This window comes from Tachysurus fulvidraco, chromosome 13 (assembly GCF_022655615.1).
Source record: "Tachysurus fulvidraco isolate hzauxx_2018 chromosome 13, HZAU_PFXX_2.0, whole genome shotgun sequence".
NCBI lineage: Eukaryota > Metazoa > Chordata > Actinopteri > Siluriformes > Bagridae > Tachysurus > Tachysurus fulvidraco.
The window spans coordinates 4,077,647-4,098,574 of NC_062530.1; the positions used below are offsets into that span (position 1 = coordinate 4,077,647).

At 35.8% G+C, this 20,928-nt stretch overlaps 1 protein-coding gene and 1 long non-coding RNA gene across 12 annotated transcripts in view; both read right to left on the bottom strand.

The window, feature by feature from the left end:
- Window positions 1-876: 876 nt before the first annotated feature.
- On the bottom strand, window positions 877-7,556 carry LOC125146242. The gene is made up of 2 exons (XR_007144754.1): window positions 6,195-7,556; window positions 877-5,165 (listed from the first exon to the last, which is right to left on the bottom strand). It is a non-coding gene; the product is annotated as an uncharacterized LOC125146242 (long non-coding RNA).
- An 81-nt stretch (window positions 7,557-7,637) lies between these two features.
- Window positions 7,638-20,928, bottom strand: part of celf6 (CUGBP Elav-like family member 6) — a 142,162-nt gene continuing 128,871 nt past the window's right edge. For 6 of the 11 annotated variants that reach the window (XM_027159303.2, XM_027159299.2, XM_027159302.2 and 3 more), the window contains 4 exons: window positions 19,159-19,239; window positions 17,993-18,136; window positions 14,961-15,110; window positions 7,638-8,434 (listed from right to left, as the gene is read on the bottom strand). In XM_027159303.2, coding sequence (XP_027015104.1) covers window positions 14,983-15,110; window positions 17,993-18,136; window positions 19,159-19,239 — 353 coding nt within the window. In that variant the 3' untranslated portion in view covers window positions 7,638-8,434; window positions 14,961-14,982. Of the gene's footprint in view, window positions 8,439-12,461; window positions 12,547-14,960; window positions 15,111-17,992; window positions 18,137-19,158; window positions 19,240-20,928 lie in introns of all 11 variants that reach the window. The other 5 variants (XM_027159304.2, XM_027159301.2, XR_003442499.2 and 2 more) reach the window with 4 other exon arrangements.

Consider the following 20,928-nt stretch of genomic DNA (forward strand, 5'->3'; position numbering starts at 1 on the left):
TCCTAATGCACTTATTAATCAAAGAAAAATGCTTTCCAACTGTTGCTGTTGCTGGAAAAAGTGGTGTCTGTGTTATTGTGTGTGTCTGAGAGTGAGAGAGAGAGAGAGAGAGAGAGAGAGAGAGAGAGAGAGAGAGAGAGAGAGAGAGAGAGAGAGAGAGAGAGAGACGTGTGTGTGTGTGTGTATGTATGTATCATCTGACAGATTTGAGCTTGTGGGAATATATGATTATCCCATAAAGAAAACAGCTATTAAAATGTTTTTATTCGATAAAGAAATTTTTAATAATAAAAAAGAGATTAAACTTAAAAAGTGTAATATTTTTTAGTTGAGAAAATAGTTTTTAAAAAATTTATTAGTAATATAAAATAAGATCTAGATTAGATTTAAGTGTAGGTATGGCATAAGTGATGTATAAATGTCTAAATGTCTAAATGTATAAATAAGTATGTCAATAGTAAATGTGTGTGAGTGAGTGTGTGTGTGTGTGTGTGTGTGTGTGTGTGTGTGTGCATATGTGCCTGTAATCATTGTTTTATTTCACTTTAATCAATTCACCCTTCAACCCCCTCCCACTCCTCCTTCCATTTATTATGCATTATTCGCCCTTTCTAAACAATTTGCTACCAACCCTTTCGTCTAATTTGGTATTCAGATGTGCTTAACGTTATTATCTCAATTAATAAAATGACACATGCTAAACGCATTCTCTGGAAAATCTGAGTGACAAAAAAAGCCACCACACATTTTACAGCTGTACAAACCGAAGGCCGTTCCTCCTCTAGCCAAGGCGACAGCTCTGACTACTTCTGCTCAGAATCGGGAGACAGCACCAGAGTCAAACAATCAGACGAAGGAAACGAAAAGGAGCCATGCTGGTCTACAGGACTGTGCTTTATTTTTAGCCTAAGCAGAGAATATAATGATCTAGAGCTACACGGTTCAGGAGCAATGAGGGAAAAAACAGCCCATATGTAGAGAAGACGGGCTCGTGCCAATGCTATTTTACAGCTTTTGTATTCAAGAAAAAAAAATTTGTTTTTAATTTAAAAATAATGTATTTCCAAATAAAATAAAATAGAAAAAAACAGCAACAAAATAATAAACACACAAAAACAATAAAATAAATCAGGGCATAGATTGAGAAGCAGGACAATGATGCAGTGGTTAATTTCTTCTGGAAAACCCATTTTCCATGTTCTCCTCTGAGTCAATTTGGCAACTGTACTGTAATACTAAGTTATCTGTTGGTCCGTATAGTGGTGCTAAAACACCAAGGGCCTCTGCAAAGCCCAAACACAGAGACAATACAATCCCAGTTATGGACACTGGAACAAAGTGTGTAGGTAGCATCACTGGGGAAAAATATGTGCTGGGTTTAAGGCAAAACATCCCTCCTAGTTTGTTATCTACACAGTTAACAAAAGCGAACGTTTTAGAGCAGCTGTTCGACTGCACACTGGGGCTCCTGACATCTGAACTTCACCCGCTGCTAGGAAAATATAAAAGTCAAATATAAAGTTTACATGTGATTTTTTTTCCTCCTGAATTTGATGAGATTAGATCTGAACAGCAGAACAGTACAGATTAAAGCAGACCAGACAACAGAGGTGACGTCATGAATAGTAATGATTCCAGCCGGATAAAGAGTTCAAGGCATTTAAGATCATAAATCAAAACATAGAACACTCCTGGACATTCTTATATGATTTCACGATTTCCATTTTATCATACAATTTGTACATCGTCCCAGGTTTTGAAGAACATAAAAAAGAATATATTTTAAATCTTGCAGTATAATAATAATAATAATAATAATAATAATAATAATAATAATAATAATAATAATAATAATAATAATAATAATAGATATTTAGATATTTGTTATAAAACATTACTCAGGAACATAATTCTAACTAAAACAAATCATTGATGATCAAATAGAATTTGTCACCATACATACAGTATAAAATTCATTTGAAACATAAATAAAAATGTGTCTAGTTTCCCCTCTCAGCCTTGATGAAATATAGATATATACTGTATACTATATTTTCATTTGTCTCAGAAATATTTTGGACCGAACTCTCTCACATAGACTAGAAAAATGAAACGGAATTGAAAAATATGCTATGTTGTATTTACAGTTTCCAGGCTTGCGGAGTTGACCAGGATATAAAGAGAGAGGACGCTATAGAGGTGAGACAAGGACGGTCGGTTGGGTCTCAGTCTCGATGCAAGTTATGACCAAACACCTGCGAATGCAGCCTGTGTTTTGTGTACGTAGACATTCATATGCACATATTGTACACTATTGCAATTCCCCTGCTTACATTTTAACCACTTGATACACACTGACACTGCATTTAACCCTCATCTTACACTGCAGTATCTTCACTGCAGTGTAGTACTAGTCCTTTCACCTGGTGCAACTCTTTCAGCAATGTAACTGAAAATATTGTCAAACACCCTTCAATCTTGCTTTATTAGAAACATCCGACATGTGGTATTTATATATTGTTAACAGACACATATCTTATACTTAGGGACACTCCTGACCGAATGCAATCATCTTTTCTTTATTCTTTCTGTATTTTTTTTTAATATATATTTACAAAGTTTTTCTTTTAAACATTTGTTACATGAGGTGATACAACCTCTTGGCACAAACCAGCAGCTGTTATACGGATGTTCATTCAGATGTCACTAATCTCTGAACATAACGTAGGTTATAATCAATATGTATGATTATATATTTCTGCCTATTTTTTTGCGTGTTTCACTTTACAAACACAGTTTTGATAATATTTCATGGAGAACAACTCATTTCCCTTGATAGTGGTTTGGGTTTTAATTTTAAAATTAAAGATTAGAGATAACAACCTTGCGTTTAGAAATTTTTTTTGTTGTTGTTGAACATTTTGTTGAGTGCATACGTTCTCTGATCGCCCCATCTTTTTTTTATTTCTTTCCCCAAGAAAAGCATTTCCTTTGACCTATTTGAAAAGCTGAAGCTTAGATTAAAAACAACCATTTCTTTTAAAAGTGGTCTCATCCCATGTGTAAGATGTTTGCAAGTGTCCACAAGCCGTGACATCATTTTACGTGATGCCCTGAGTACTAAAGTCGAACTTGCGGCACTTCAGTTGAAGCAGCTACACCCACTTTCAGCCTAGCGTGCACCTCCATCACCTTTTGTTCTCATTTCCTTTTAAACAAAACCTTTCGTGTTTAAACACGATGATGAAATCTCACTCTCTCTTTCTCACTTTTTTCCCCCAAAACCAGCTATTAAATGAGAGGCATTAATTTTTCCCCTTCTGTCCAACAGGTTCCCTTAATTATCTCTTTACTTTCAGTCAATTACATTTCGCTTCCTTTGCTTGACAATCACTTCTATTTTAGGTAGAGCAGTAAAGCCTCAAGGGGGAATGAAGATGAGGAGCTCTGTTTCTGGCAGGTCACCCCCTCCTCTGGTCGATTAACTCATCCCGCATTCATCTCTCCAGCAACATGATTCTGCAAGAAGAATAAAAAGGCCTAACGGCATGCAAAACGACAACATCTGTCTAACGGGTTCGAGGAACCGAGGAGCCGACGGACACAGAAGAGGCTCGGCTTTCTAATGGACGTCTGAGGGAACTGACTATTGTGATAATGCTCTAATAGTCTAAATTAGTGGAATTTAGAGCTAGCATTGTTGATGTTGTTGTCCTACACTTGATACCAGTCTTGTTGTAACAGTAGCCTTCTGATTTGCAGCACAGCAAGCGTTAGCATAACCCAAACACTTAGCAGTGAGTCATGTCAACTCTGCATTTTTTGTTTTTGAAATTGAAAAGAATAAAATAAATTAAAAAAGGAATCCAAAATAAAGAACAATGCAAATTTTCAACTGTACCCATTGCAGTAGCTTCTGTAAATACCTTTAGATATGTCTTAACTCAACTAACATCCTCAAACACAGATAAAAAAAAGTAGAGAAATTTTAGCTGTTTGAAATTGATGTGTCTTTCTTTTATGTTGCATTATTTTTCACAGGGATGCATTAATACCATGTATTTCAGACCAAATATGAGTACATGTTTTCTTTTTTTTGATACTCACTGATTCAAATAACAAATACTGAAATGTTTAAACATATTTAATATGCAGCAATTAAAGATGTGTAGAAATATTTTTGTTAATTTCATCCAGCCTGAGAGCACAGATAAAAAACTTGTTACGAGTTGCAGCTTGATGATGGGAAAAGAAGTGCTCAGTGCTCGCAGAACTGAAGTGATCTCTGCATGAACTTTAATTCTTTCTCCTTATGACAAGCTTTGTCCTTGCAATCTATATTAAAGATAACATTTATACACCATAAAGGTATTTTATTGTATTACTCATGGTATTATATATTTTCACAGTGTTTTCTTCGATTGATAATCATGAAAGACATCTGGATTGCTGTGGGTTTTTGTCTCTCCTTTCATTAACGTGGGAATATAATAAACTAGAGTTAGGTCAGTAAGTAAACGAATACTTTTTCAAGCCGATACCTGATACAAATCTTGGTATTAATGCATCTCTGTTATTTATACAATAAATAAAGATTTAGTGACTTAAAACATTTGTCCAGACAATTTTATGCAACCTATAAGAAGCAAAGTCGGGCAACATTTTGTGGCATTAAAGCAGCCTTTTCTACTGTGCTTCACCAATATTCTAGTGCTTAGTAATATATGTGCTTTCCAAATGTCCTACATTTACAGCTGCAACAAAACCTGAATGAATGGTCATTTTTGTGAAATGAAAGTCTGTAGATAAAAAGGTAGAGGTGTTGTTAAATGCTGAGATAGCAATAACGATAAAGGGCATTTGACAAATTTATATAATGCTGGTAAATAAAAACTACACAGAAATCAGGCTTTCAGATAAAATATCTTGGCACGTAATAAAACCAGCTTCTTTCTTGGAAAAAAAATTTTCATGAAAAAAAAAATGGAGGATGAATAACTGAGAAGAATTTTAGGCTTTTTTTTTTTGCGTATTAATGTGTATTATTCAGACAAAATTTTTTTTTAGAACATTGGAATAAAATCACTGGCAGGTAGTGAGGTGATAACTAGTGCAAATTGTTCAGATTGTGTGTAGTAGGGATCAGATACTGCAGATCTTCATGGCTGAATTGAAGAAAGAAATATAAGCATGCATGGCAACTGGCAGTAAAAGGAAATTAAAAGAAAATCAATACTGTAAAAAAATATATTACATTATCTGCTCGTCAGGTCTCTGTTTTTGAGAATAATCCTAATTTCTTATCCGGAGAACATCTGACATCATGAGATTTGTGCTACTTTTGTCAATTTTGTGAAGCTTGACCCAGATGTCAAGCTTGACCAATCTCATAATTTCTTTAGAAACCGTCATACCATCTGAACTAATAAGAATCTCTGGGCTTTACTAAAGGACAGGCTGGAGGTCACAATTAAACAAACCCTAATTCCTGCAGTCAGTCCAGTGTAAGCAGGCAGGAAGGACAAATTTCATTAGGCAAGGGGAGGCAGCAGATTCCAATTGGACAATGTTGGTCCTTTACAGACTCCTAAAGAGGATTTAAAGGATTAAAAGTGAGGTCTGATATGCTGGCATTGGAGAACAGAGGTCAGGTTTGTTTATTAGTATTAGTTTCTTTTTTTTAAAGACATCCATGATTTCCTGCCCTACTCCACTAATCTGTGCAGACTGTCTTGTCACTGTAAACCACTGAACCTATCCATATTTAGAAGAAAAAAAAAATAGAAGTGTTGTTTGGAAAGGTAACAAACTAAATCGTTCAGAAAACTGTTGGTAGTTTACAACCAGATTCAGAAAACAAAATAATCAATTCTATACAATTCTTAGGAGTTTTGATGTGAAATAAATTTGTGAAATTTCATACAAGTTTCACAATTTCTTTTTACAGTGTTACATTGTTACATGTTGTGTTTTAAAAACTAAACTGAAATTAAAGAAACATAAACAAAACAGCAAAAGAAAAGAAAAGGAAAGAAAAGATTCAATTGATTGGCAGCATTGCAGGTATATAGAAAATTGTGACTGTTGAAAGGAGTACAATCATGGACAAAAAAGCCCCAGATATGTGATGATGTCTTTGAGCATGTTCTCTACATTATATATTTTTTTAAATAACTGACAAAAAACAAAATCACCTTTGAGTGCAATACAGGCTTGGGTAGAGTGTTGACTGACTGTCGTACGTTCTTTCCCAGGTTCGTTCTATCATTTATGATGGCATTAGAGAGAGCATATGAGTAGTGTTCCATTTACATCAGATTACAACAAAGCTTAATGGCATCTAAAAGCTTTCAGCTGCTAATGCTGTGAGTGCATTTGTTTTTTGTTGTTTTTTTTTTCCCTTCCTCTTTTTTTGCCTTTCCCAAGAAAGTTCAGTATATATCCGCAAAGCACTTAAGTAACTCCAGTGCTTCGCTACGTTTTCAGTGGCTTCGGTAGACCTACATATCATTCCGTGTCTCTTCAAACCAGCATGGTGTCACTTCGAATCATTTTTATTTCTTACCTAGAAAAAAAGCCACTGCAGTTGTTATCTTTTCGGTTCGTTTGGCAGTTTCTGTAGCTATCGCCTCCCACGTCGTCTTCGTCATACGTTCGTGATTTTTCAAAGTCCGCTCTTAAAGGACCACGTCTTTCTTCCACCCCTCACACACACACACACACACACACACACACACACACACACACACACACACACACACACACACACACACACACACACACACACACACACACACACACACACACAACACCCTAACTGCAGTAGTAACTGTGAGATCAGTCTAGATAGCGTGCTCCCTTGTCGTAATACAAAAAAGAGTAAAGAAAAGAAGAGAGTCCACATCATATCCAGTAGCTTGGTCTTTACAGTGGATTGTCGCTTGAACAAAAAGGCTTATGGGAAGCCTGCACCCTGTCAAGTACAGACTTTAGACACTCCTTTAAGTTCGTTCCTTTTTTTTTTTGTCGTTTCTTTTTCCGTCTCTCTTCCCGGGTTCCTTTTTACACAGTTAGACATAATAGCTGTCAGATGGCAGAGTGAAGAAACTGAGATGACTTGCGTTATCTTGTTCTCGTTCATTACATGTGGCATGTTGAAGACACTGGGATGAGCGGTAATAATCCATCCAATACATATTTCTAGCGCGAGCGGCCATTTAGACAGACGATGATTTTTTTTTCTGTTTGTTTGTTTTCTTGATGTTTCTTTTTTTGTATATTTTTTTCCTTTTTTTCATCACAAGTTCAAGTATTTTTTTTTGTCATTAAAAAAGAAAACAGCAAAAAAGATTGGCAAATCTACTCTTAGAATCTACAATACGTCTACTGTCTGGGGCAAATAAACGACCACCAGAGCAAAGGGTCAGCTTCGGTTTGATTATTTCCTTCTCTTTTTTTACTTGTTTATCTTATAATCAATACGTAATGGATACTGACTTAATTATTTCTTTTAACTACTACTATTTGTAATTGTAATACTTTCAGCTACAAGGTAACAGCCTTATATATATATATATATATATATATATAAATATATATATATATATATATATATATTTTTATATATATATGTCTATTTATATATTTATATATTTTTAAAAAGCATGTAGTCCTTTGGTCCCTATTTTCTAAGGAATGATGCATGTAAATAATCCTGGATTACCATTTTCTTTTCCATCTCTCCAGAGCTTTCCCTGGCACAGACTACAACACCTGTATAGGCACGAAAACCAAAATGGCAGCAGGCTGGTGTGTGTGTGTGTGTGTGTGTGTGTGTGTGTGTGTGTGTGTGTGTGTGTGTGTGTGTGTGTGTGTGTGTGTGTCTGTGTGTATGCATGTCTGTGTGTGTGAGCGCATGTGTGAGCATCATATGGATTTACAAATAGACATATTAGTATTAACCAGTATCCAAAATATGAAGTTTCTGCAGTGCATTTATGCATCAGCCTAAGTGCAAAGGGTTTGTGTCTGTAAATTTGTGTAGTTTTGCATGTGTGCGCGCGTTTGTGTGAGATAGATACGTGTATTTAACTGCATGTGTGATTGTATATCTGTGTATGCATGCTTTGAGCATAATGTATCTATAAATATTTCTCCATCTTGTCTAAAAAAACAGCAGCAAAAAAGTTGGTCTCTGCAAAAATCGGCTTCCACAGGTTTTGCGATGCCAAAGCGAGGAAATAAAAAAAGGAAATATTTAGCCAAGAAAAAAACGGAAAAGAAAATCCCTCCTTGTTTCTTCATTCATCTAGTCTCACATCTCTTGACGGTTTTCCCACAGAATCAAGGGACCACTCTTCTTTCGTGTGGCAGAGCGGAGAAGAAGTCTTTTGTACTTATACTGCACTTGTGAAAATAAGGTGTTGTCATCCTTCTTCCTGGGAGAAAGAGGAAAAGAGCGGGGAAAAGGAAGGGGAAAGGAAGAAAAAAGAAAAATGTGAACTGTAACATTTTTCCTGTACAGTATACATGTATTTCTAAGTGTGTGAAAATCTGCCTGCATTACACACCAACGTCTAGAGCCAACAACACACATAGAAACACACACACACAACACCACGTGAAAGACGTTAGACATTATACAGTATACAACCGCCTTATTGTACTTCTATAAACCCAAACGCAGATGGATGAGCTTGACTTTGAAGCTGTGTTTGTCACATCATTTAAAATGACAATAGTCTCTGTATCTAACACCAGTTAATCTACCATTATCTAAATGTAATGAAACAGACAGCGGGGCAAGATGGAGAGACACACAACCAAACAGATGAACACGACGTGAAGACAGTGTGATGGAAGATGAGTGAAGTTTAATTACGCAAACAGATTACAGCCGGGTGACGTCCCATCCAAAGCAGTGCAGAGAATCTGAAGAAATACTGATTATAGAATTGGTGTAGAATGAAGTATATTCCTGTATATTTTATCTTTATTTGTTTATTTTTGACTGTGCCGACATTTTTGACAGAAAGAAGCAAGTGACTATACTTTTTTCATATTGCATTAATATTTTAAAACTCCAGCACTACGAGGCTTGTACAGTACACCCATGTTGATATGTCCCTGGCTTTTATGCCTGATGTAGGTAATAAAATATGCTGTTACAGGACAGAGTAAAAATCACACAAACCTAGTAGAGTTACTTGGAGTTTTCTCTCCAGAGGCCCCCCCCCCCCTCCCCAAAATAAATAAATAAATAAATAAATAAATAAATAAATAAATAAATAAATAAATAAATAAATAAAAATAGTTTTCAAACAATCACATTTTCTGATCGTTTTAAATGAACATGTAATATGCTTTAGCTTCTTATTTTAATGCTGTAGATCATAGCTTGAATAACAGTTTGTTATAGGAGCTACAAACAGTAGCTCTCTCTCTCTCTCTCTCTCTCTCTCTCTCTCTCTCTCTCTCTCTCTCTCTCTCTCTCTCTCTCTCTCTCTCTCTAGCCAGTTGTTTTGCTTTTTGAAAAAATCCCAATACTTTGCTGTTAAAATAAGCTCCACTCTTCTGGGGAGGATATTTTTGTCACATCTATATTACAGGATAGTGAAATTCTTTCTTCACATATCCCAACTTTGGATGTTGGGGTCAGAGCACAGGTTCAGTCATGGTACACCAGCCCTGTAGCCATGAGGGTTAAAGGCCTTGCACAGGGGCCCAACAGTGGCAGTTTGGAAGTGCTGGGGCCTGAACTCTGGTTGTCCAATCAACAACACAGAGCCCTAACCGCTTGAGCCACAACTGCCCATAAGACACTAGCTACTAGACGTTGTAGCATTAGAGCAGTAGTGAGACCAGACGCTTTGATGTTATAAGAGTGAGTAGGTCTAGGGTTCATTCAGTGTTGCAGTTCATTTACAATGTGTTCACTTTCAAGCTCTTGCACTCCAACCTTTACACAGCATGTCTTCAAATAGTCTTTTAATTCAAGTACATTTAATTCTACATTTCTATGGCTGTGTGCTTCTTAATGTATGTAGCTTAAGGAAGGCTTTGTGGCTTGGGTGTCCACAAAGTTTAGTCCATATAGTGCATTAGGAGGAGCAGATTATTATCAACCTGTGGTTTCATTTTATAGACAAAAGTGCTGTCAGTTTAGCTGCTGTTATGGAAAACTGTTTGATCTTCATGTATTTCTTATGAGTGTTGAGAATAAGCAGTATCATGTCATCTCATATAGCAAGGGTTTAACATTAAAATATAATTCTGTGGATGCCATCTTGTTATAAAACCCCCTGACAATTTTAAATTGGGGTGTCATGATGGTACAGTATTGCTCTCTTATAGATTCATGGATTTCTGTCTCAATCTCTGGAGTTTTACATGTTCTATGTAGTTCTCTTGCTCCAAAGAACACGTCGGTAGGTATATTGGATATGCTGAATTTCTCTAAGGAATGGATGGCTGATATGTATTTCTGCCTTGTGCAAATGTTTTTTTGGTGTATTGAACATTTAATTGTACATGTCCTGTTCCTGATCAGTAAAAACCAGAATTTTAGAAGAATAATGTAGTACTGACAGGTGACAAATTCAAACAACAAACCAAATAGCGTGTTTCATGGCATGGTTTGATCCTCAGCGAGTTTTCTATTATTCTTTTAATTCAATCATCAAAGTACTTTTAATTAATGCACTAGGATTTGTAATGCTAATTAAGTTTACTTTGATAAGATCTCTGAAGGGGCATATGAAGGAACGACACCTCAGTGTATCTCAGTTTCTATTAGACAGAGAGAGAGAAAGAGAGAGAGAGAGAGAGAGAGAGAGAGAGAGAGAGAGAGAGAGAGAGAGAGAGAGAGAGAGAGAGAGAGAGAGAGAGAGAGAGTGAGAGAGAGAAACAAACACCAATAATAAAAGGCCTGGCTTGTACTCAACACAGATAACTCACACCTCATCTCTTGGTTCTGCTCCTTTTCCTTTTTGGCATATACACATACGCTTGTTAAAAGTGTTAAAAGTGTTTTGACTGAAGAAAGAAAGACGACTAGCGTGCGTTCTGATGACAAACTTGCGGAAAGAAACAGAAGCGGGGCATTGTGTGAGAAAGATCTGATTATAGATGCAATTCAAAGGCAGGAAGCTTGAGTGTAGAAGCGAGCAACAGATACAGAGTTACTTTAAAAATAGACACATCCTTATAGCGTTCTCAGCAGAGGGATGCATATATATACATAGATATGCATATCTCTCTAAAAAATAAAACACTCAGAATTCTTCTTTTATTTTTTACTTACATTTTTAGCATTCGACGACTTCCGGCATGTTATATAAATCTTTATATTTTACTAATCCAGATAGGTTTTTAGTTTATATCTACATCCTAGAGCCAATTCAGTGCTAAAGCATAACATCCTTTAGTGCATTTAATGAAATTCCTAAAAATCTATTCGTTTTCTTGGTGGTTTTGAATTCTAGCATTGGTTGTAATTCACACTAGATTAAAATGAGCTGAAAGCTTTAACAGAAAAAAAATCAAATTTTTTCTTTTTTGTATGTTTGCTTGTTTCTTAATGTTGTGTATGCACAGTATGTGTGCATGTGTGTGCATGTGTGTGTGCATGTGTGTGCATGTGTGTGTGTGTGTGTGTGTGTGTGTGTGTGTGTGTGTGTGTGTGTGTGTGTGTGTGTGTGTGTGTGTGTGTGTGTGTGTGTGTGTGTGTGTGTGCGTGAGAGAGAGAGAAGTTGAAACTGAGTTGATGAAGTCGCCATGTGTGGGTCCATGGCATCACCTGCAGCTCTGCAATCATTCTGTAATTGGTTAGCGAGCTCATAAATAAGTAAACAGGAAGCAATCCCCATGTTGGCCAAACAAAACAATCACAGCGAAGCACTTCAAATGGAGATACAATGAAAACCAGCACAGAGAGAAAGAGGAGAGGAGACCGGCATGAACATTTGCCTTTGCACCACCACTGGGGGAAGAATAATTGGCAATACAAACATGGTGTTGTGATGTAACAATCGCTCAGCAGGAGAATTAGCAATTAAAAAGTTCAGCTCCTTCATAAAAGTACATACATAAAAAGAAAAAAACATCAAACTAAAATATAAAAAAATCACAGTTCATGTTAGGGAAAAAAGCGAAATAGAAAGGGCAAAATATCAACACATTCTCAAATTCACACGCAAAATAACAAGAGCACAGCACTCACATTACAACAGCAAAAGGTCACACCCCATCGAAACCAACCAATCAGCAGATTTACAAACACCAGCTACCAGCTACCGACAGCGCAAACAAAATACTTCACTCCATCAATACAAAATATCCAAAACATGGCCACAAGAGAAATAGAGAAAGAGAGTAAAAGATTAACAGCACATCATGCCACTCCATCACAGTAGGACACATGATGTCATCCAAAAGAAAATGACACCGTAGTGGGAACTTACAGCCGTGGGAACTGTTTCCCCCTGACCGTAGACATGTAGCTAGTCAACAGGGTGGCCACCTCGAGCTACCTTTGGTCATGCCATGCTGGGGTTTCACGCCGGTTAGGAGCACAAGAAGAAAAACAAATCCATGGAATTTCTTTTCCTTTACTTGGAAAACTTATGAACATTACTTATGAACTTCTCAGAAAATAAGGATTAACAAGGATACATTGCTGGTAGAAATGAGGCATATTATTTTTATTATTCTCATTCTTATTATTAGCAAATTCAAATAAAGGGCATATTAATCACGTACAAACACAGTAAGACAGACTGTAATGAGTGAGGGGATGGAACAAATATGAATATTAATAGACATTGTTGGAGATGGTGTGTTTTCTAAGGACACTCCTTCTGACAAAATACACACACACACACACACACACACACACACACACACACACACACACACACACACACACACACACACACACACACACACACACACACACACATAAACACTCTCTGCTGACAAATGTGGGAAGCATATTTTGCGTGTAAGTCGCCAGATTCTCACTGAGTAGGCCATTGTGCTGATCAAACCTCCCAGTGCTCTCATTTGACGACATCTGTCTATCGAGCTCTACGGAAAACATCCTCTCTTCAGGGAGTCTGTACTGCAACTGGTGTTCTAATGCTTTTAACCGTCTCAGTGCTGTAGCTTTAATTACTCAGGTTTTTTTTTTTTTAAATGACGACTGAACATCTGGGTTCTTATAAAAATTGCAGCAAACAATTATAAATCAAACAGAGACAGTAATGATTCAGTGCATCTGTTTCTATCCACATGTTATGCAGATTTTAAAGCCAGGTACCATACCCTAATGGGATTAGTATCTAATTTTATACTTTCTGTTGATTTTTAGTCAAGAAAAATATTCATCAGTAAAAGAATATGCTTCGTAGAATTTGCTGTTAAACAAATAATATTCAGTGAAGTTCTATATTTTTTATTTTGAAAGAAAAAAGAAACCCAGAGATGGACAAATCACTTGTCTGGATTATTATTTTTATGTCCTTCATGTTGTAGTTGCTCAGCAGACAAGCTGAACAGACCTAGTGATCATTAGTATTTTTATTTTTGACTCATTCAGCAACCAAAATTCAAAGAAACCCCTGCTCAACACCGACTTTCCCAAAATGACATTTGTATTAGACATGGATATCCAAATGTGCATTAAATGTTATTGTAGTTACAGTATTGTAGGTCCATGTCAAAGCTGCAATACATGCTCTAAATCCCACCACCTGCTGCACTATGCCCATCATCTTTTACCTGTCACCATCAGGAACACACAGGTGGACACAGTGACAAAGTGGAGTACCATAAAACGATGTGTAAATCTGTGAGCTAATTCTCTTGCTAGCACAATTCGCAGTTGTGTCATGGATAAATGTCTTGTGAAAAAAAAATACAGCAGACTTATACTTAAGATAATATGTTTTATGTATGATATGAAGATTGTTTTATAAGGACTGCAAACACAGAACACTTGCTATCTCAGAAAAAATATATGTGAGTTTATGTACTTGTTGTACCTGCTATTATTTCCTTTATTTATAGACTATCTATCTATCTATCTATCTATCTATCTATCTATCTATCTATCTATCTATCTATCTATCTATCTATCTATCTATCTATCTATCTATCTATCTATCTATCTATCTATCTATCTATCTATCTAATCACTTCTCAATTACATTTCTGGAAACCAACACCCCCAAAAAATCACTTCCTAGCTAATGCATTTCTATTAATCCTTTAAATTCCTGTCCACACCCCACACCCCAGTCTTTTTTCAATAAACCTACCAAATAATACACTTTAAAACAAATAAATCAATAAACAGAACCCTTATTTTAATGTTAAACCCAAATCAACTAATTATATTATATTTTTTACATTTTAACATTTTAATATTCATCAGCATGTAAAATGTCTTTAGCTTCTTCAAAGGCTAAGAAACTGGAAATATTTTAAGAATAGAGCGTAAAATAATGGCAGTAACCAAAAGAATCCCAAGGCAATGTAAGTATTTTAGCACAAATAAGTAGAGCTTTATATATATATATATATATATATATATATATATATATATATATATATATATATATATATATATATATATATATATATTGTGGAGGTTCTGACAATTGGAAGCTAAATCACCATTTTTGCTTGTGGTACCTGTGCTTAAAAGAACCACATAAAAAAAAAGACAAAAATCTGAATTATATTTCATATCCATCAGTGAATATAACATGAATATTGTGACCTGAGCCCAAAATGAAGAGCCCTGAACATACACATGTAGCAGAACCACACATCCCAATCTACATAGTGTAGTACTATTGCCCAAAGGGTTGTTGTTTTCCTCTTAATGTTTCCATATGCAAAAATAAAATCTGCATTACAAACAAGTGGATGGTACCCTGACTAGTGGTGCTTCTCACCTGGATGTGGATGTTGGTGCAATCAATAAGGGCGATTGGCATCTTTTGGCCTCTTAAGCTGGACCTTAAGTCTCTTCATGCCAATCTGAAAACCATTCATTGCCTGAATGGCAGCCTGAGCACTGGATGGGTTATCAAAGCTGACAAAGCCTGAATAGAGACAGAAAAACAGAAAGACAGAGAAGAATTACATTGGGATCAATATGATCAATACCCAATATGATTTAAAAAATGACCCATATTTGGAAAGTATTTGTTATACTTATATTACTGACACCATAATAGTTAACTTCACCGTTACCAGAATGCAAACTTTATTTATTTATTTATTTATTTATTTATTTATTTAATAAGTGCAGCTCTGATAATAATGATGATGGAGGCTACAAGAAATCTCACAGGTTTATCTGGTATAAATGCATTCTTTTGAATACTTTAGTGTTTCCTATAAATAAATAAATAAATAAATAAATAAATAAATAAATAAATAAATATTTTCTTTATGAATATATAATCAGATAAAATAATAAGAACAAGAAAATATGATAAATATAAAAAATTTATATAAATATATATAAAAAATAAAGTATAGTTGTATAATTGTTGGTATGGTGTCATTTACTATAAAAAGCTGATTTATTTATTTATTTATTTATTTATTTATTTATTTATTTATTTATTTATTTATTTATTTATTTATTTATTTATTCATTCATTAGCCTGTTTGAAAGAAGACTCCACTATCTATATACACTACTACAAAAGTTGTCATGTTAAGCTTTCCAACATGGCAATGTTTTCAGGCATAAGAACTTTCAAGCTTTGCAATTCTTTGTAACTTTCTGTCTTATTAACTACAAGACAATGCAAGGGGAGGTTTTAATCAGTGACTGTGACAGCAGGTAATCAAATACGTGACAATGTATCTCCTGTTTGTCTTAAAACTCAATAAAACATCTCCAACAAAGGGTGTAATCGAGTGAGGACAAGCATTCTAAGGTCCAGTTTTGCTGGTTGCAGCTCTGCTCCTGTTAACATTCTTGTTACAGGTGCTCTAACTTATCACGGACGTGTCAAGGCGAAATGATCCTGCAGCTCTCCTGCCCTTTCCTTATCGCCCCTCTTCGCTGGTTGACTGGCCAAATTTGCTGCCCGCCAGCTGATTCAATCACCTGGCTACAACTCTGATTTAATTTCGTGGGTGAGGCCATGCTTTTGTCAGTCCAGCCAGAGATAAGAACACAGCTTTTACAAACCTTTTAAAATAGCTGAGCCTGTCAGACAACTTTCTATCCACCTTCATAAATCTCCCTCTCTCCTGTCACACCAATCCAGCCCTGTCCCTGCAAGCAGCTGGCAGAGAGCAAGGTGACAATGCTAAAGAGAAGATGACTGGATGGAAGAGTGGTAAATCATATAGCTCTTGAGCAAAGTAAATCAGTCAGTGCTGAACTTTCTGCCATGTTTTATAGGAAGCTGTGCACTTTACAAGGGCTGCTTCCTTCGAGGCAAGACATTAAAGATTCTTTAAATGAGCAGGCGAAGTTGAAACGGTGGAGGAGGACTTCATCGATTTTTGTCTATCCATTTTTTTTGGTACTTCCAAGGACTAGAAAGTAGGCCTAGACATTTTATCACTTCTTCTCCCTGGAGATATTTTAAAATATACCACAGTGTGGATTTTTATACTTTTAAAACTAAATACACATCTTGGGGTTTTTCATTCTTTTTCAGCCACAGAGATGCACATATACTATGTGTCTGTATTTTTGTGTAGATGAGTGTTTCTAGCAGATGCTTTTTTTTTTCCTTTTTTTGTCTGAAACTGCTAAAAGAGACAGACTTTGATCAGTGTTAAATGTCAATATTGAGTGAGTAATCGCTGCGGTTTGGAAGAACACAATGCCCCAAATGATTTGGCAGGTGCCTCAGTCTGTTTCCCACAAGGTTCTTTCTGAGGAGATGCTTTTTTGGAGCTCACATCCATACCTTTAAGCTGTGAAAAATCAAATCCTGGCTAACCCCAGAGGAATCAACAGCACGTACTTGCTATTCTACCATTAATATGTGTTTCTTTCTTTTTTTTTCCCCCACACAGAATTGACTTCTGAGGAGACGGTTAATATTTCATAGCTTACTTTAACATCAAAAAACCCTGAATTTTCATCTATATTCATTCCTAGGAGTAAGAGCAATTCAAAGCAAAATGAAGAGCTATATATTTGCATTAATCTTTCACAAGTGGATTTGCTTCATATCGTTCAATAAACCTGTTTAGTGTGTTTCAATCAGAGCACGAAGTAGCTGCGGGACATAGAGAAATTTAATTTCACAGCATCTTAATCTAATTTGTAAGTAGCTGTGGAAAACACATTGAAAGTAGGACCAAGGCTAAAAAATGTAATGTAAAATATACTGTATAAGACAGATGTTGCTTTTATTGTTTTTTTGGAAAGAAATGAGAATAAACCTCATTTTCAAGAAGTAATGCTCTGATGAGTCTTAAATAAAGAAAAAAGGGGGAAAAAAGTACAGGATTTATTTAGCTGGCTTCAGTTCTCACAACTGTGCACCAAGGAATTCAGTGCATAACTCAGCCATTAAATGTTAAAAAGCACAAGGAAACATACTGTGGTCTGAATACCAAGTCTAGTGCTTATAGGAATAAAAGACGAGGAGATGTTCTTTCTCAAGGCTGTGTATCTAGAAGGAAAGTTAGCAGTCAGTGAATATCAGAGATAATGTCTTCCAGCACTCGCTTCTTCTGTTCTTTAATATCCCATAAACCTTCACTGATGAGCAGCATCCAGGGGAACTGCTCAGTCAAATGTGACGCCACTTTTCCAACGTTAATTGCAAATTGATTAGCAGAGACATGGGAAATAAAAAGAGGAGGAAAAAAACTAATCACGGCAAGGGAAGTGGGGCATGAGACGATTTCTAAAAGGATCGTGCCAAATGACAACGCTTTTATCTCCTCATGGCTGGTTGTCATTTTTTTTATTTTTTTGATGAGCGTTGTGGGTACTCACCGAAACACTTGCTCTGATTGGTGGCCCGGTCCACGAAGACTTTGGCAGAGATGACGTTGCCAAAGGGCAGAAACATCTGCATGAGCTCAGCGTCCCCAAACTCCTGCGGCAGGTGGTAGATAAACAGGTTACAGCCTTCAGGCCCTGCAGAAACAGACACGCGAAAAAAAGAAAAAAAACAGACTTATTACATGACTAGACGAACACAAAAGAGCATTTAAATGTAGATCCAAAAGATACCAGCTTTTTTTTTTAATCTCCTGACAACCCGTGTATGAATTCAACGAAACAGGTTAGACATCATGTCAATATTAATATTTATTAAAAATCATGAATATGAATTTATGTCTGAAAAAGTTATAAGCAATTAATAAAACATACATTTATGACTATGATTTTCATTTCAGAACCCGTTTCAAGCCAGCCAATGTTGATTTCTATTGTTAAAAATTAAGATATAAGGATTTAGCTACCAGGAATGTTAGCTAGTTCACTAGCGTTACCAATGAACGTGTATAAATGACTTAGAAATCCTCACATAAGTGATGTCAGGATAGCTAACACAAGCTAGATAGCTGTGTTATGTTCAAAATTAGGATTCTAAATGTTTATCAACATGAATTCAGGAACATTTAAATTAGTTTATCTTAACCGTCTAGCCAGTGTTAATAGTAATTAATAAAAACATTTATGAACATTACTTGCTCTCAGAAATACTTGCATGAATGTATGTCTAAACTGGCAATATCACTCCTGTATATATCAATAAAGCTTTTTATCTAACTTCCTGGGTATACAGTAAATGACCTTATCTGTAATATACAGTGTATAACTTTATTATTAATCAGGTTTTTTTCCTCCAATGTTGAAAATATACCTCAGTCTATCGTTATGAATGCATATAAGTGATGTTTTCCTCCACATCTCCGAACAAAACAAGTTTCTATTTTTAAAATAAATTTATCAAACCTCTGTTCATATCTCCAGGGCTCTAATGTGATGAAAGTTTAAAAGTTTTTTTTTCTTTTTAGCACTCATCCTAAAACTCCATTTTATTCTCGCTTTTTCTGCCACTTTTCCACCCCTGTTAATTCTGACTCGAGAATGAACAGGCAGAATGGGGCAATTATCACCTTTTTATCAAGGATGGGTGGGGCCACTCTTACCTTCACGCTGTTGCTGGGGGATGATGGTCGGTTGCTGGGGAAACGCTTGGCTGATTGGCGCATAGGCGGCAGGATAGGCTGCTGTTGCGAGGAGACACAAGAAGATGAGGAGAGAGAGAGAGAGAGAGAGAGAGAGAGAGAGAGAGAGAGAGAGAGAGAGAGAGAGAGAGAGAGGGAGAGAGAGAAAGGGAGGGGCAGAGGAGCAGAGAGAATTTGCATCAATACTCCTGGGTTTGACACAACAACTTAAATCATTATTGCATTGTTCCATCTTTCCAGATGCTGAATAAAAAAAAAAATTGTTATAGCTTATGAGTGGTATGTTTTATATTTGCTGTGGTTCAGCACCCGGTGAAAAAAAAAACTGGCTAAAAGGGTCTTTTATAGAACCTGTCCTCCCAAAGGTACTGCAAAAGAAACACGGGCCTTGCATTACCTTCTTATCTAGTAAATAAGCTTTCATTTACTCTGCAACTGTGGACCTGATTCTGCATGCTAAACTGCTGCAGGTTTTACTCCACAGACTTTCTGCCGTTTATATCGAGTCAATATAAGATTGTAAAGGATGAAGGAGAAAAGGCATGATAATCCTAGTTATGATTACTTCCAATGGCTGAATTTGATGTGTCTCACGTCTGAAATCACATAAGGACCTTTTTGTCAGTGAGTAAGTGGCTTATTAATCCATTTCTGCCATTTAGATCTGCAAGCTACTTTTCCATGCTGCATCGTATTCTGACTTTAATAAAGCATGAGTATTTTTAAGAAAGTTGAATATGGGCAGCAAATCAGGGTAACTAGACAAGTAAGCATTCAAAATCTTTTAATATTTCTTTAATTACACTATAAAGACAGTTAATAAAAACATTTTGGTGCATACAAATAGTAAGCAATCACTGGCAGCATGATACACACAAATTATTATGTCTATGTAATTATAAGAACAGTGGTAGCTCTAGTATGTAATGAATGGGATGGCTTGATGGCAATGCATCATTTAGTTATTGGAGATTTTAATAGTGTATACATTAATTGCGTACATTTATTGATTTGCATACTATTTTCAACTTAAGTGTTTGTGACGCAAATGCTACAGTAGGTGGAATCTTTGAAACTACAAGTGAATAATTACAATTTTTTTTTTAACAAATATCTTGTTCATATTTTTATATTTATGTCATTTGGCAAGAGTAACTTGTCCTAGCTAGTCCTAGTCACAGTTCACCTAACATCCACCTGCTACCCTAAAAACACGAGTAAACTCAACGCAAACTTGAACTTTGTTTCAACTTAAGTAGTCAAAACAATGGATTACTTTCAGTTTTAGAAACTTATCAACTTGAGTTCAATATCCAGACGCTGTCATGACAATTGGAGTTAAAGAAAAGAAATAGGCTCATGTTTTACAGTGTACTTTCTCAAGACATTTTTGGTGTACATTGTTTACTTTCACAGATAAAGACCGTCTGACTCACTTCTGTTTCAAACAAAATCTGAAGAACTTTTAAAGACAGCATGCTGTGAACCATTTCCAAACCAGTGACAATATTCTGCTGTGAAATATTCATTGTCACAGTTTTCAAAAGTTTTTTTATTTTTCATTACAGGTGTGCTGTATGGAAATTTAGGGTTTGCAACCACCGTAGCAACCATGGTGTACATCCACCTTTGAGAAAAGCAAAGATGTTTTATTTAATCTGGAGCAAGGCAGGTCATTTCCTCAGTAGATCAGAATTCAAACATTGGGAGAGGATATAAACAGTTTGTTTC